Genomic DNA, 15,580 nt, shown 5'->3' on the forward strand with positions numbered 1-15,580 from the left:
ATATAATTATAACTGTACGAGGATAAGATACAGGGGGTGATCAGTCTAATATCTTTTCTTTGTATAGAGTTTTCATAAGGTCAAATATTAACAGGATTTGATAACATGATTATATGAGTGTCGTATAGTAGTTTTTTTTAAATGGAATAACCCGCAAAACCTCTAATTTTAGAGGCTTGTCTGCAGGTAGGATAGTGAGGATAAGGAAGGCAAATATGAAAAATACATCACAAACATCCAGACCAATTATAAATAAATCTTTCTTGAATTTATTTTTCAATTGGCGGAATCTAACCCGCAACGCTAGTCTTCGGAGTCGAGCCTCTACCCAATTATGCCACAGCGCCTGTCTTTATTTGGTATTAAGTTAATATATTTTTGAAAATATGATGAGCATAATTTTTTTTTCTTAATTTTAAATTCTATAAATTATGGAAGCTTTTGAATTTCTTACAAAAATACCTAAATTCACATTTTCACAATTCAGCTTGTTTATGCTTTTCCTATGCCTTCAAGATGTCAGAGATGTACGCTTCGAATTACCTGCACTGCGAGAAGGACAACAATTCCCATTTTGAAAGAGCTAAATGTAGATAACAGATTTTCCTCAGATTTCCTCCGTCGCTATGCGACGAGTTTCAGCTCAGTTTTTCTGACACATCGCCAGAAGAAACGATGAGTCTTGAAAATTTAATGGTTTTGGGAGGAGTTAAAGGTAGTAAAAGAGTAAGATCCCACACTAGATGGACTGATCAAATCAAAGCTGCCACAAGTTTGTCAGATGCAGTAGGGGTGTGTCGGGAGATGTGTAGGACAACTACACAAAATGTTTTGAAGATAAGGGGAGAGGGTGGTCACGACCCTCAGCAATGAGGACAATAGCGCAGAAATAGAAAAAGTATATGCTTTGGAATACTTCACATTTTTAATATGACACATAATAAAATTTATTATAGAAATAATGAGTACATACTTGGATGACACCAGTATGTATGCATATTAGTTTGTGTTAATAAATACAATGGAAAGTTATTTTGAATTAGTGTTTAACACACAAAAAAACAAAATGATAATGATATGTTTTTTGTATAATTAATTTTAATTCTACATTAACATAGTTTGAATCGCCTACATATTGTGTTGCTATTTTTTCCTCATTTTATCTGACTATTATTTGTGATGATTATTGACTTTATATGCAAAGAAGTACAAATAGCTATATTTTTGAGAAATACACTGTGTCAAAAAAACGCCAGGAGTTGATAATTTACAAAAACATCCTTAAAGGTCAAAATTCTTTATGTCGCTAAGTTGACACAACTGTCCTCTACACTGATGCGGAGTTTGAGCACAATCTGTCATTTGGTTTGTGTACAGTATTTATCTCAAATGTTGCATTGCAAATGGAATTTTGTGTGCAGAATTAATGAGAATATTACAGAAAACATTGGATCAACATTATCAAAAACATGTGCATGAGTGCTACAGTACATTCAAAAGTGGTCAAAATGTGGAAGATTTGCCTCACTTTGGTCAGCCATCAATGCTTTCAACTGAAGTTAACATCCCTAAAGTGAAGAAAATGGTGACCGAAAATTATCATTTAAGTTAGAGAAAGATAGCTGCAGAACTTTATGTGTCTTACGAATCAATTCATAGTATTTTCAATGATTGTTTGGGCGCAAAACATGCTGCCGCTCGACTAGTTTCGTCAACTCAATTGGCCACTGAAGATGCGCAAGGCTATTATTGTGAACGAATTTTTCATCAAAAACTTAACAAATACCATTGAACTACCGTAATCACCTGATATGGCTCCGATCGACTTCTTTCGCTCTCCAAAACTCACATTTTGGGGCAACCGTTTTTAGTTAATAGAAGGCATAAAAGAGAATTCGCGGCGAGAACTAAAGTCGATTCTGAGAAATGCGTTTAAAAAATGTTTTGATGGTTGGATTGTTCATTGGCATAAACGTATTATTTCGAAAAAGGCCTACTTTGAAGGCAATACAGAAAACTTGGATGAATAATAAAACTTTCTGTTTTATTCATAAATTTCCGGAACTGTTTTTGACAGAATGCATACTAAATATATTTCATAAAAACAATTTTAGTGATAATTTGAGTTCCTGGCGGAACTAGCAGTGCCTAGTTATATGCATAAATAAAACGCATGAGATCCTTATATTATGTTTGTTTTATTATTATCCTAACAATGCAAGTTGTTTTGGGCTAGCAGGATTCAGTCGTCGAAGCGAATATGCTGTTTCCCGAGCTGCGCAGAGACTGAGATGTTGAGGTCGGCCGAGTGAGCCAGCTGGCGCGCCTTGTTGACTAGCCGGTCCCGCCCGCGCACCTTCCTCTTGCTGCTGAACTTGTCGCTCTGTTGCTTGCGTAGCACCTCCCAGTACTCTTGCTCCTCCGGCCCCGACAGCACCCGTGCTGATGGGAATATTCCCGACGCCGCATACTGAAACAAACACGTCTATATAACTTTCTTCTTTTAACTCTTATCCGCACCAAATGGCGCATAGGGCAATGCATCGTAGCGACACACTGTTGTCTTGATCGTTAATTGCATGAAGGAAAGATGATCAGCCCTTTGGTTCAGGAACCGGTCCAGGGTGATATTAAATAAATATGAGAGCGAAAATCATCCATATTTATTTTGACCCCTCGGGGAATCGAACCTGGGACCTTCAGTATGGTAGCCGAGCGTGCTGACCACTACACTACAGAAGTGACTATATAACGGACTTTATACACTGTCCAACATTTACCACTCTGCCAATGATTAAACATTCATATTATTTTGATTTTTGGGATTTCAATTTGTGTACAAAGATTTGGCTATAATGAAAATATTGCCAATAATTACGAAAATTCATTTGTTACAAAATAGTAAACAAAATTCTGCCACCCTTGAGCATGAGTGGTTTCAGAAGAAGTAAGTTTTTCAAAAATGTAAAATGGTGGCACAATATACAAATGTGAATGAATTTGAGTTTTTTTCTTAAAAATAATATACATGAAATCTGTGATAAAACAGAAGAGGGGCACAAGTCAGTAACATATACCATAGGAGTTGTGCCCCTCTTCCGTGCCACCACAGAAAAAGTTTCAGAAACACCACAAGTTTTTTTTAAATTTGAAATTACTAATTTAACAAAAATGTTAAGAAATTAAACATTTGGACAGTTGGCTTTTAGTTGGACAGACCGCTAGTGTAATAATGCATTAATACCTGCTTAGCAGACTCTGCGTTGTCCATCCTGACGTGAATATCAGTCTGTCCCTCCTTGACATCCACAAATGTGACGTGGACATTCTCCTTAGTGGCCCTCCTCAGGGATTTAACGTCCACACATGGCTCTGCAAGCTTCACGGCGACTATAACTCCCTCCACAAAGGGAATCTCTGGAGGAGCTGGCAGTTGCTTGGGCTCTTCCACTTGGTCTGTGTAACCTAAAATCAAACATGTCAAAATATTTCTATAAAAATGGTTTGATGTACTTATTAAGCACTACACATATCGCTCACTCCTTTCAAGAATGTCATAAATCAAAAAACTTGATTTTTCAGGAGAATGTTTTTAAAGTTTAAAAATATAAGACAGTGTATTAAAAATAAACATCAAGCCACTTATTGAACTTTTTACTGTGCAACAGATCTTTTAGGTAAAACCTGAAGATTTTTTCTCCATTTGAAAAATATTTAGTTTATTTAAAAAAATAATTAAACAACACATTTTCTTCAAAATGCAAAAACAACACTTTCTGCCCTGTAGCGGGTAAATATAAAGTTAAAAATATGCCGCTTTTGCTGGGATATAGAACATTTTCTGGGCATTCCGAAAATGTGCACAACTGAAAATTGACGATTTTTGATTTATGACGTTCTTGAAAGGAGTGAGCGATATGTGTACCATGTTTCAGGAGACTGTAAAAAATCAGAAGTACAATACACTTCTGATTTTACGGGGTCGGGCTAGCCGGGAAGCAGATTATCCGGGACACTTCGGTCATAGAAAAAATAACAATTTTTTTTCTACAATGGTACTCTTAATTTTGAAACACGTGTTGAGGACCGAACACATTTGTTTTCCATAGTGATAGAATATGGAGTCCACAAACTGTCTCCAAGCCAGATCCGCGTCCCGAAGTTCTGACGAGAACTGCCAACGATTTGTCAGCGGTGGTCGTCCTGGGCGGCGCGGACCTGATGCCTTGTAAAAGAGGCAAGCTTGATTAAGGCTCTCAGGAGGCTTGCGGAGTACATGGCCAAGCCAACTGAATCGCCTTTTCTTGACGACAGTTGTGACCAAGATTTTCTGCGTCCTACGCCTTATCTCTTCATTCCTCACAAAGTGATAGAATAACAGTATCTTAATTATATGTCGTATTTATGGCTTAAAATATTTGCAAAATACCTTGATAACTTTTTTATTTCTTAATCATCAAAAAATTGTGTTAAAAATTCAATCATTTGATTATACCTTATCGGTGCAATTTATCTGATGAAAGATCCATTGTTTCGGTATTAGGGTACGAATTCACTGACTGGATCTAACCCACTTCTAATCCAAACAATACTTCGTGGTATATTATTTGTAAAATAATTTTTTTAAGGTTATTTGCTTCTAGTCATGTCATGCTATTAACACATGCGTCTTACTAAGCAAGCAGGTATACATAAAGGGTCCGCCAAATAACATTTTTTTTTTGAAAATGGGGCGCAAAACATCGAGTGTAGCTTCGGCTGTGTGGCACGTAGCGCCGTCCTGTTGAAACCAAATGTTGCCAATATCCTCCTCTTCAATTTTTGTGAACAAAAATCCGTTCAACATGGCCCGATAACGATCGCCATTGACTAACGGCCACTCCTTGCTCATTTTCAAAGAAAAATGGCCCAATTATGCCTCTGGACCAAAATCCGCACCAAACAGTGACTCGTTTTGGGTGTACCGGCTTTTCAATGTATGCGTGCGGGTTTTCTGTGCCCCAAATACGACAATTTTGCTTGTTTACATACCCGCCAAGATCAAAATGAGCTTCATCCGAAAAGATGATTTTTTTGGCAAAATCGGCATCTTCTGTAAGTCGAATGTCGCAATATTTCCCAGCGTTGTTCAAGCGTATACACAACCATATTCGCTCAGCGGAAGGATAAAACTAATTATCTGTCAAATCAGACATGAGCTAAGTGTTACCATTCACGAAATAAGCACTAGTTGAAAAAAAAAACTTTAGATGGCGGACCCTATATAAAAAAAAATATTTGCCTACATTTTTTTTGTTTCGGAACTAACCAGCAAATTTGATTTTTTTCACTATACATCCCGGAATATTGGGATTGTACTGTACATTCCTCATCATAATAAACTCCTTTATTTTTCTATCATATTTATTTTAACATATATTTTTATATACAAATATATTTTAACATATATTTTTTATATAATATTTTTATTTAATTTATTTCTTTCATACACAAGTATTTCAATTTTATACTATTTCTGTGAGCCTAAGCGGCTCATTATTAGAAATAGGTATTAAATTGAGGTAGAGTGGGTTCGAACCGAGAAACTCTGACTTCTGAGTCCGCGACACTAGCCACGGGACCACAACCCAACACAGATTTAAAAAAAGAAATCATATTTACTTTAGTTTTTAATAAAGTTTGGCACAAGTAAATATATAACATATGTTTATGTATTATAGATGTCTCAACTGAGATGAAATATATTGATCACTCTTTTCAACAATGTCATATATCAAAAATTGACAAGTTTAAGTTATGTATGTTTTCGAAATGCCCAGAAAATGTACCATATCCCAGCAAAAGAGGCATATTTTAAACTTAATATTTACCCGCTATAGGGCAGAAAGCGTTGTTTTGAAAAAAGAAAGTGACACCTTCGACTAAGCCCATCACGCGTTTGGTACACTGTGACAGGGCAGTATTAAAAAGAATTCAAACCTCAATTTCTCTGCACTAAGTATTGACATTAAGCTTTTTGGCTTAAAATGTAGCTTATTTTTCCTACTACATATTAATATTGTCCAAAATAATCACTTTTTTTAAAAACAGATGCATGGTAAAATTGGACATTCTAGGAAAAAAATATGTCTTAACCCTTTCCGGCCTGCCAAAATTGAAAAAAGAAATCTAGGTAGACAGTTACATTCTAATTGGAAAAAAATATTTTGACCTCTGCTCCACATACTGTTGTAATAGATACGAGTGACAAAAATGTAGGTTTGGAGTTTAAATAAATAATACTAATAATGAAAGAAATGTCGAATAACATCCGACATGGGACCTAAGAGGAAAAAATCGATGTCGAATGAGATTCGACATTGGACCAGTAAGGGTTTAATCTTTAATCTACACCTAGTTATTTAGTAGTAACTGAAGAGTTTGTGTTCAAGAGTAAGAGAAATGCAAAGTAAAAAAATGTTTTTGAGGAATTAAACATTATATTAAGAATGTCAATATCTTCGAAGTTGAAACATTTAATTTATCAATCTAATAGTTAGTAACTTACTTACATATCTGAAACTGTAATAAAAAAAATCAATGGTTTCCAAAAAAATAAGTGCCAACCACTTTCGCTCATGGTGTGAATGCAGCAATAGAAAGAGTTACATTTGAAATCTATATTGAAAGGTAAAGAAATGTGTGAATAATAAACCTGGAGCGACTGGGACAGGAAACTTGCTCCTATTCTCCGGCAATGAGTGTTGTGTCCGCAGAACTTGCTTTAGAGCCTTCATGTGCTTCCTCTGCAGCGTCAGGTATTTATTCCGAAGAACTTTCCATTCACACTTAGACATTAATTGTAAACTTCGGGCTGTCAGCTCCAGAGATTTCTGCAAATATATTCAATACTAATTTTGCTGCAAATATTGTGACAAAAATGAAAAATGATGCGAGATGTTTTCATATAATTTTTTTTTTATAAAAGTATAAATGAACAGAAAAAAAAAATGTCACATTAATTTAATAAGGCTAGAAAATATTTTTCAGATTAGAAAAAAACAGATTTTAATAATATGATATTAATAATAATTAAAAAATAAACAAAAAAATACTGGAAAAACAAATAATGCAGGATACTAAAGGAATAAAATCTCATTTGCATCGGTTTCAAAGATATTGGTACCAACTTTCCAAAAACACACACATTTGCATGTTGTTAACTTACTGAAATGCTGCTTTGCCACGAAACAAATAAAAGTGATGAATGTTCTCCCGAATGATAAAACCCCATTATGCTTGAATAACAAAGTCCACCTAGAGAAAATATGTAATCCGTAAAGTTCACATTACCTTTTCGCGTTCCTTATGCGCTCTGTGTCTGTCTTTTTTCTTCCTTTTTCTGACAGGTTTACTTTTCTTGACGTCTCCTCCTCCGGATGTCGGTTCCTGTTCTGCCGCACTCTCTGACTGTTCTGTGGCACTATCTTCGGTTGCTTCCTGCAAATAAATGCGTAATAAAATAAAATGCAAATCAAAACGTTACAGTTAAATTAAAATTAAGTTTATACTATCGTGTATTAAAGCTACAGGTTTAGAAAGGGGATCATAGCGATTTTAAATTTTCAGTTTAACCTTTCCGTGAGTATGGACGTAAATAAACATCGGTGCGTACTTTCCTCAAAGGAGTATTGACGTTAATAAACGTCGAAGTCCGTCTGTCAGTCGGTATGATGTAACAACTTGTATAACAATAACATCTGTGGACATTTGTATGTAATTTTGTCATAAAATAAAACCTAGAGATGATAAGTTTTATTTTTTTAAATTTATTTTTACATAATTTATAGACTTTGTAAAAAAAAATCATGTAAAAAGAACCTACTCCCCAGAGAAAATCGGACATCGATTATTGTACCGGAAAGGTTAAAAAAATTCTGATATGACAAAATATGGTTTAATGTAAGCTTATAAAAAAACTTTATATACATTTTTCGCATCTGCAATATTTTCTTTGTCCCCTCCCTCACAATCTTCCTTCTTCTCATCCACCTTCTGTTCTTTTGCAGCGGTGCTATCCGTACTACTTGTGCTATGTCGTTTCTTGGCTTTCTTTCTTGGTGGTTCCTCCACACTGAGCTCCTTGTCCTCTTTTTTATCCTGTTTGAAATCATGGCATTCCTGGTCGCTCTCCGACTTGGAAAGTGGTTCCGCTATATCGGGTTGAAAGCCCTGACAACTGGCGAGGGTTTCAGCTTTTATATTGGTGGGCAGTTTGCGCCCCATTGCGGTGAAGCTCTCCAGACATTTTTTTGCATCTTCCTCCGATTGGAATTCCACAAAAGCAAAACCCTGTGAATAAAACAGAAGACTCAATACTCTAAAATAAATAAAAATGATTATTTATTAAAAGGTAACATTTATATCGTATTTATTGACTTGGCGTTTAATTTGTAGAACTCCATTTTAATTTATGTATTAATTTTAAATCAAACACGTATTTTTTGAGTCTACTAAGTTGTATTTTATTAACAAAAAACACATAAAAAATTATATTGTGACAATTGTTTCGCCTTGTTAGGGCATTATCAAACGAATGTGAAGATCAAATGGACTACGGTCCTTATATATAGCTACATAATTAAGATTAAAAATTAATACATAAATATATCTCGTAGTCGTACAGAAGAAAGTGACCAACTAACAAAACGTAAAATGTTCAGGAGGGCCATTCAAGTCACTTTTGCTTAGCAAGAAAATAAACATCAATGCAGTTAGTTATTTTTAACAAGTCAATATATTATACTTCCAAGTTTAAAATCCTTTCGGATTTTTTTCAGGGCAATATTAAGCTAGTAAGATATCAAATAGTCAATTATCACGTTTTTGTAAAAAATGCACTTGGTCACTTTTTCCTGTATGACTACGATATATTTTTAAATACAGTTTGTGTAGCGTTGAATATTGGCAGTACATGTATGGGAACTCACTAATTAACAGTGTGGTGGGTACCGCATTTTTGGTTACAGTCCCTTGTTTTGATTCCCAGAGGGATCAAAATAAATATAAGTGATTTCCACTCTAATACTTATTTATTATTACCCTGGAATGGTGCCTGAACAATACGCTGATCACCTTGCCTTTGTGAGATTAATGATCAAATTGCAATTAAACAGGTGTTGCTTTGTAGCCATTTTCAGATTGTATGTATTGTACCTATAAATTTGATCTAAATTTCCATCCAGACTTACTTATAGACTTATTCATTCAGTGGGTGAAAGTGCTAATTGGTCCAAAAACAGTTCAATTTATGTTATAATTAATACATTTGAAATACTGCACACAGAATTCATTGAAATAAATAATAAGTATTACATTGAGATTTGCAGGATATGTTACATTAAGATATGCAGGAGATGTATGATAAAAATAAAGTACCTTTATTCTGTTGGTGTTAAAGTATTTTGGCAGAGAGATATAGGCAATCGGTCCATGTTCTTGGAATACACTGGTCAGCCACGTCAAGTCGGCTGTTACCGGGATACTCTCCACGTACACAGTGCGTGCATCTGCATCATATGGCGCCATTGGTGTAATTCGCTTTACCTAAAAACCGATAACTTTTATAATCATAAACACAACATGTACAAAAACCAGTTTTTCGTCATAAAAAAAACTTTCAACTTGTAATAGTAAATCTAACTACAATATGAAAAAGTTGATAAATAACGGCAATTATTTTTTTAAATATTACTGTAAATTTATTATTAGATTAAAACCAATATTTTTAGCTTTTCCACTTTTTTATTTGACCAGCGACCGGGTTTCGTCGTTACCGACATCATCAGACTGGTGAGAGGCTTTACAAATTTGTATGTTATATATAAAAGAAGGCAGGAGTTGATAACCATGATTTGATATAATTTTATGAGAAATTAATTTAATTTTAGTGAATTTAAGTATTGTATGATATTTTAAATATTTTTTTATAAAGGTTTTTTGTATTGAAAGCACGATTTTATATAAAGTTAAAATAGATTTGTATTTTTTGTAAATGAATTTAAATTATGTAACGAGGTATCAGGAAATGCTGGTTGACGGCTCCTTCCACTAAGCTGTGGTTGTCCGGGGGGAGTCCGAAGTTCTCTGAAATGTAAATTTCCCGGCAGTCATTTCTTATCGACAAGACATTAAGGCATCTATTGTTTCTTTTCTAATGGGTAAAGTAAGGGAGAATGAATGTGTGTTACTTGATCATTTAATATGTCTTTATTATGACAATTTTTTAATCTATTTATTTCCAAAATTTCGAGCCTATCTAATTTTTTACCTTTACTACATTTGTGTAAGATTTTTACATTAAAATTTTTATCGAAATCATGATTTGACTCTATCAAGTGGTTTGCAAAAGTGGAGTTTTCTTTTTTATTTCTCCAACTTTGGACATGTTCGTTTATTCTTATTTTAAACGATCGTCCTGTTTGCCCCACGTATTCAGCACTGCATGATCCACAACTTAATAAATATGAGCCTGAATTTGTTTCTTTTTCCCTTTTATCTTTATTATTAATTAGTATCTTCCCCAGATTTGAATTATTATAAAAGGCTATGGAACATTCATCTTTGTTCGCTAGTTTTCCGATTCTGTTGCTACTATCCCCTATAAAAGATAATTTAGCCCATTTTTTAACTACTTTTGAAGTCTCTGTAATGAGAGCTTTATTTAATTGAGATGTTGCAAGTCTCTTTTGTTTTTTCCTAATTAATTGATCAATTAAACCACATTCATAACCGTTATTGGAGGCTATCGTCTTTATGATATTAAGTTCAGAGTTGTAATTATCATTATTTAATGGGACATACAACAGCCTATGAATTAAACTATGAAATACAGCGAGTTTATGGGAAATATGATGCTTAGATTTGTTATGAATGATGTTATCGCTGTATGTGGGTTTTCTGTAAATCGCAAATTCTAATTTATTGTTTTCGATGCTAATTTTTAAATCAAGGAAATTTATTACTTTACCGCCCAGTTCCATAGTGAATTGAATTGATTTATTAATTTTATTTATTTCTGTTAGGAAAATGTCTAATTGTCTTTGGCTTCCTGACCATACAATTAGTATATCATCGACGTAGCGGCGATAAAATTTAACGTTTTTGAAAGATTTTAATTTTGTAATGGATTTTTCCATATGATCCATGAATATTTCAGCAAGGATCGGTGAAATGGGGCTTCCCATAGCTAAACCTGCCTTCTTTTATATATAACATACAAATTTGTAAAGCCTCTCACCAGTCTGATGATGTCGGTAACGACGAAACCCGGTCGCTGGTCAAATAAAAAAGTGGAAAAGCTAAAAATATTGGTTTTAATCTAATAATAAATTAAAAATGCAATTCCATCACGAAGTGTCAGTGGATAATATAAATCTATTACTGTAAAGAATATAATTTTACTATTTAACAGAATTATATGTGTATTTAAAAAAATATTGTGAAATATTTTGCCATGCCTCCTAAATAAATAAAAAAATTTGTAAAAATCCATAAATTTATCAATATTTTAGAGTAAATTGAAGACTGATAACAAAACTGTTTATTAATGATTTATTATCAAACATCAGGAATATCTTCAAAAATAATATACAATTTATTGTAGATACAATTTTTTCGGATAAAAAATAGTTCATTGGATATTGCTGTCATATTAGTTTTTTTTAAGGAATTCAAAATGAATGAATAATAAAGTGAACTCATAATTCAGTATTACAGGAGCTGAATTCAGAAAAAAACTTTCTACAATAGTCATTAGTGTTTACTATACATAGAAGGGAAAAATAAATGAAGATTATCCTTAAAATTCTACTATTCATAAATATATTCCTCCCTGGTAAATACAGATCCGAATTGCAAAATTGTTACTCTATGTATCAGTTTTAAATAAATCTGATAGCAAAACAATAATTTTTTTATTAATATATTAAATTACCGCTTTCATAATCGTTTTAAGGTAAAAACGCTTAAGAAAATAAAGTATTCAGCAACCAATCAAATATATTTTTTAACAACATTGTTAACTAGTTCATATTAAATTAATACACATGGTTCATTGCAAAATTTTAAATTATAATTTTGCAACATTCCTTCTGTTTACAAGCTATAATGGATAAATTAGTAATCATTTGTCGTATCTGGGAAAGACAAAAAGATAGATGGATTTTTATTTTTAATTAAACCCATACTTACAAACTACAATTCACAATAATGTGCCCTCACCGAGTTTTCCAGTGCTAAGGGCGCATTTTACAGTACTTATTTATACAACTTTATGAAAGAAAATCGTTTACGATTATTATATAATTGATATAAATTAACTATTCAAACCTTCAAGTTGTCTTCGGAGATTTCTAGAATTTTGGAATCCTGAAGTGCTCCCATAATGTCCGATATCTTGTTTGTCAAAGCCTTGATTTTGTTAAATCTAAGAAACACATCGAGAGGGACAAAAGGGTCTTTCTCTACAAGTTGCGCGAGAAAACGGTCTTTAGACAGTGCAGCGTCACTGAAGTAGAACTCCATCTGCTTGAGAATAGAAGCGTACAATTGCTTCTTCCTATGGCGCCGTCTTTTCTTATGATTGGCTTGTACATTGTTTTCAGTTTCTTCTACGGTTTCTGAAAAATAAATAACAATATTAAAATAGCCATGCGTAAAACCAGAACATGTTATCCAATTTAAGTGAAAAATCCGGCAGAAAAAAGCAATACCCAATTACTAACCTGACATTTTCAGATATCTTTTTTCTGAGAAAAATCCTCTACCTTCAAATATATTATTTTGAAGAAATGTATAAAATGATTTTACATTAAATTAAAAAAACTGATTAAGATAAAACCGCAACCCTATTGCACAATGCAGCGAAAAGGATCAAAATCGACTGAAATCGACGAAGATTTAAAAATGACAAACCACCATAGATAACGGCCGGTGACAGTAGTGACAGCTGAAAGCAGAGACAATTTTATAACCAAAGACACTTTAGGGATGGTTTTTTCTTTTAGCTAATCGATATAATCGAAAAACGATTTTTTACGTTACGTAGTTCTGTATAACGCCGTAATTCTGTAACAACGGTTATTACGAAAGGGTAATCGAATAAATTGAGACCCCAAATTTCAATAAATGCAAACAACAAAATGAAAATTTAAAAAAATATATGTTTATTCACTGTTCAGTGAGTGGGCTACTTTAGAAAATTGTACCTATACTTACGCACCTCCACATAAACACTATGACGTATTTGCACAATATCTGTAGGTAGGTAGTAGTGGGAATATTGATAACAACTACTGACAACCCTTCACAAAATGAAATGGAATCGTCGGCGCGACCCGTGTTTTCAATCTCGCCTGTGTGATTGGTGACAATGGGGACTTGGATTATTTTACGTAAATCTGTTACGGGTGAAAAGTTAGGCGTGCACTTCTACAGCCAATTAATAAACAGTTTCATTTCCAGACAAGTGTACTGGTAACTTGCGGGGTGTGATTGAGGCTCAGCCTCCAGTGTTCTGTCAATACCAATCGAAATGACAGCTTCGATCTCAAACTGAAAAGGTTACATTTTCGATTATATATATGGAATGTATGTTTATTTCTCGGTTTATGTATTCTATTGTCGGGTCGCAACCCAGTCAGGTAAAATGTTAGCTTTTCATTGAAGTGTACGTAATTTACCGATGACGACAAACTGAGAATAAATCTAAAGTGAATATGGCAGTAGCGGTCTCTAGTTCCGGAGGTGTTCCGGTTCAGCTGAGACCTGTTGAAGTGTCGCAGCCCCTTCAGGACGGCGAGAAGTTCATCAAGTGGGACGAGGTAAGTGCTCTTCAGCAAACAAACTAAAGGGGAAGGGGGAACACTTGTTATACCTTTGTCGCGGATCATTTTCCCTTTTCACTCATTTTTTACTTTTCGAAATCATTGTTTCTCGGATTGCTAATATGTACATTATAAATGTTCCATTGAATAAACAAAATGTTTTTATATCTTAATTAACTTAAATAAAACCATATTTAAATTTTCTCATTAATAACTACTACTAATAGATGTTATAAATATATTATGTTATATTAAAAATAACAATATTTGTGGAATTCTCACTACTGAGCAACGCTGTATTACAAATCTTCTGAAACAAGTGAATGAGATTTTACGGGTATTTTATGATTTACGGTCTTCTCATAAATAAAAATGTTATGTGTAAGGGGAGCACACACACCTTAAAGCTTTTAATGGATTTACTGCTTTCTTTAATATTACAAATGAACAATTGGAGTATTATAAACCAAAATTGATTCTTGCTTGTAATTTAAAATGATTCCATAAAAAAAAACCCATTAAAAAATAAATTATAATGAGTTTAGATCTATATACTCAATTCATGCAATCGTAATAAAATATCACCTAGTGGTGCATTGGGCACTGCATTTAATTGATGCAGTGTGAACTCGATTATTAGTTAGATGAAGGTGAGCTAATCAGTCCTTTGCTTTAGATACCCGTTCAGGATTTATAAAATTAATATTGGAGCAAAAACTTATTCACCCTTGTTTGCTCCCCGTACAATGAAAAAAATATCGAACATAATTATGTTTGTAAATATATTATTTTCTCGAAAACATGACATGTATGCACATCATTAATTTCATCTAAATCTAAATTATCCAAAATTATTATTATCTTTTATCCACAAATCTAGATTTTATTATATTTTCAATCTCAAATGCGTATTTTTATCTGCCTTTCTAGTGTAGTTTTAACACATTTATTAAATGTGCACAATCCCCTTGGTATGATTCCCAGTGGGGTCAAAATAAATATGTATTTTTTTCACTCTGATATTTATTTGGTATGTTATTATTATTATTTATTTCTTAAAATAGTTAATATTACAATACTATACTTGTAATAATACGTAATATTACATTTGGTATTCTGTAATACATGTAATACTCGATTTACATTTTATATTTGTTACATTCCTTTTATTTTATAATAGAATAATTAAAAACCAATGCTTGGTTAATTTAGCTTAAATACTTTTCTTATCTCTCTTTGATATACCATTTGATAGCTTTGCTAGAGTGATATTAAACATATGGGAAATATTGATAGAATTATAGTCAATATTTACTTATATCTGTTTACAAATGGCAGAAAATATTTATATTACTCTTCCAAGCGCGTTTTCTTAAAATTGGAATACTCTTTTATTAAATGAAAGATTCTTTGTTAAATTTAATACTGAATTAAAAAAACGTATGATTAAATAAAATTACTTGAGTGTGTTTATTTATTCTGATAATGAAAAATCCGGTTGATATTGTGTTATAATTTAATATTTTTGTTGAATTTTTTATTATTGTATAATATGGTATATTTTTTTTATTGGGTATTATTAGATTTAAATGAAAAGATAAACAGTTTTGTTCTTATTAGGCACACAAACGCTCAATTTCATACAATATTAAAAAGCCCATTATTGAAAATTTAAATCAAATTTTGGCAAAGCGAACTCAAACCCAGAAACTATG

At 32.8% G+C, this 15,580-nt stretch overlaps 2 protein-coding genes across 2 annotated transcripts in view; one reads left to right on the forward strand and one right to left on the reverse strand.

Annotated features, from left to right (window-relative positions):
* Positions 1-905: 905 nt before the first annotated feature.
* LOC148305973 (la-related protein 7-like) lies at positions 906-12,983 on the reverse strand. The gene is made up of 8 exons (XM_088265885.1): positions 12,765-12,983; positions 12,370-12,659; positions 9,418-9,585; positions 7,969-8,331; positions 7,333-7,479; positions 6,695-6,872; positions 3,245-3,465; positions 906-2,470 (listed from the first exon to the last, which is right to left on the reverse strand). The coding sequence occupies exons 1-8, from the start codon at positions 12,769-12,771 to the stop codon at positions 2,243-2,245; spliced, it is 1,602 nt and encodes a 533-aa protein (XP_088122011.1). The 5' UTR covers positions 12,772-12,983; the 3' UTR covers positions 906-2,242.
* A 345-nt stretch (positions 12,984-13,328) lies between these two features.
* Plc21C (Phospholipase C at 21C) overlaps positions 13,329-15,580 on the forward strand; it is a 33,008-nt gene continuing 30,756 nt past the window's right edge. Inside the window, exon 1 of the mRNA XM_088265866.1 lies at positions 13,329-13,862. Coding sequence (XP_088121992.1) covers positions 13,758-13,862 — 105 coding nt within the window. The 5' untranslated portion in view covers positions 13,329-13,757. The remainder of the gene's footprint in view (positions 13,863-15,580) is intronic.

The sequence above is a fragment of the Brachycentrus maculatus genome, unplaced genomic scaffold (assembly GCF_059751285.1).
Source record: "Brachycentrus maculatus isolate JH-2025_06_01 unplaced genomic scaffold, ASM5975128v1 h1tg000258l, whole genome shotgun sequence".
Lineage (NCBI taxonomy): Eukaryota > Metazoa > Arthropoda > Insecta > Trichoptera > Brachycentridae > Brachycentrus > Brachycentrus maculatus.

Bases quoted from the DNA above. Each gene is read 5' to 3' on its own strand.
- LOC148305973 (XM_088265885.1), bottom strand. The intron at 7,480-7,968 runs GTATATAAAGTT...ATTTATTTGCAG, and splicing joins ATATTGCAGATGCGAAAAAT to GAAGCAACCGAAGATAGTGC. The intron at 3,466-6,694 runs GTTTATTATTCA...GTTTGATTTTAG, and splicing joins TCCTGTCCCAGTCGCTCCAG to GTTACACAGACCAAGTGGAA.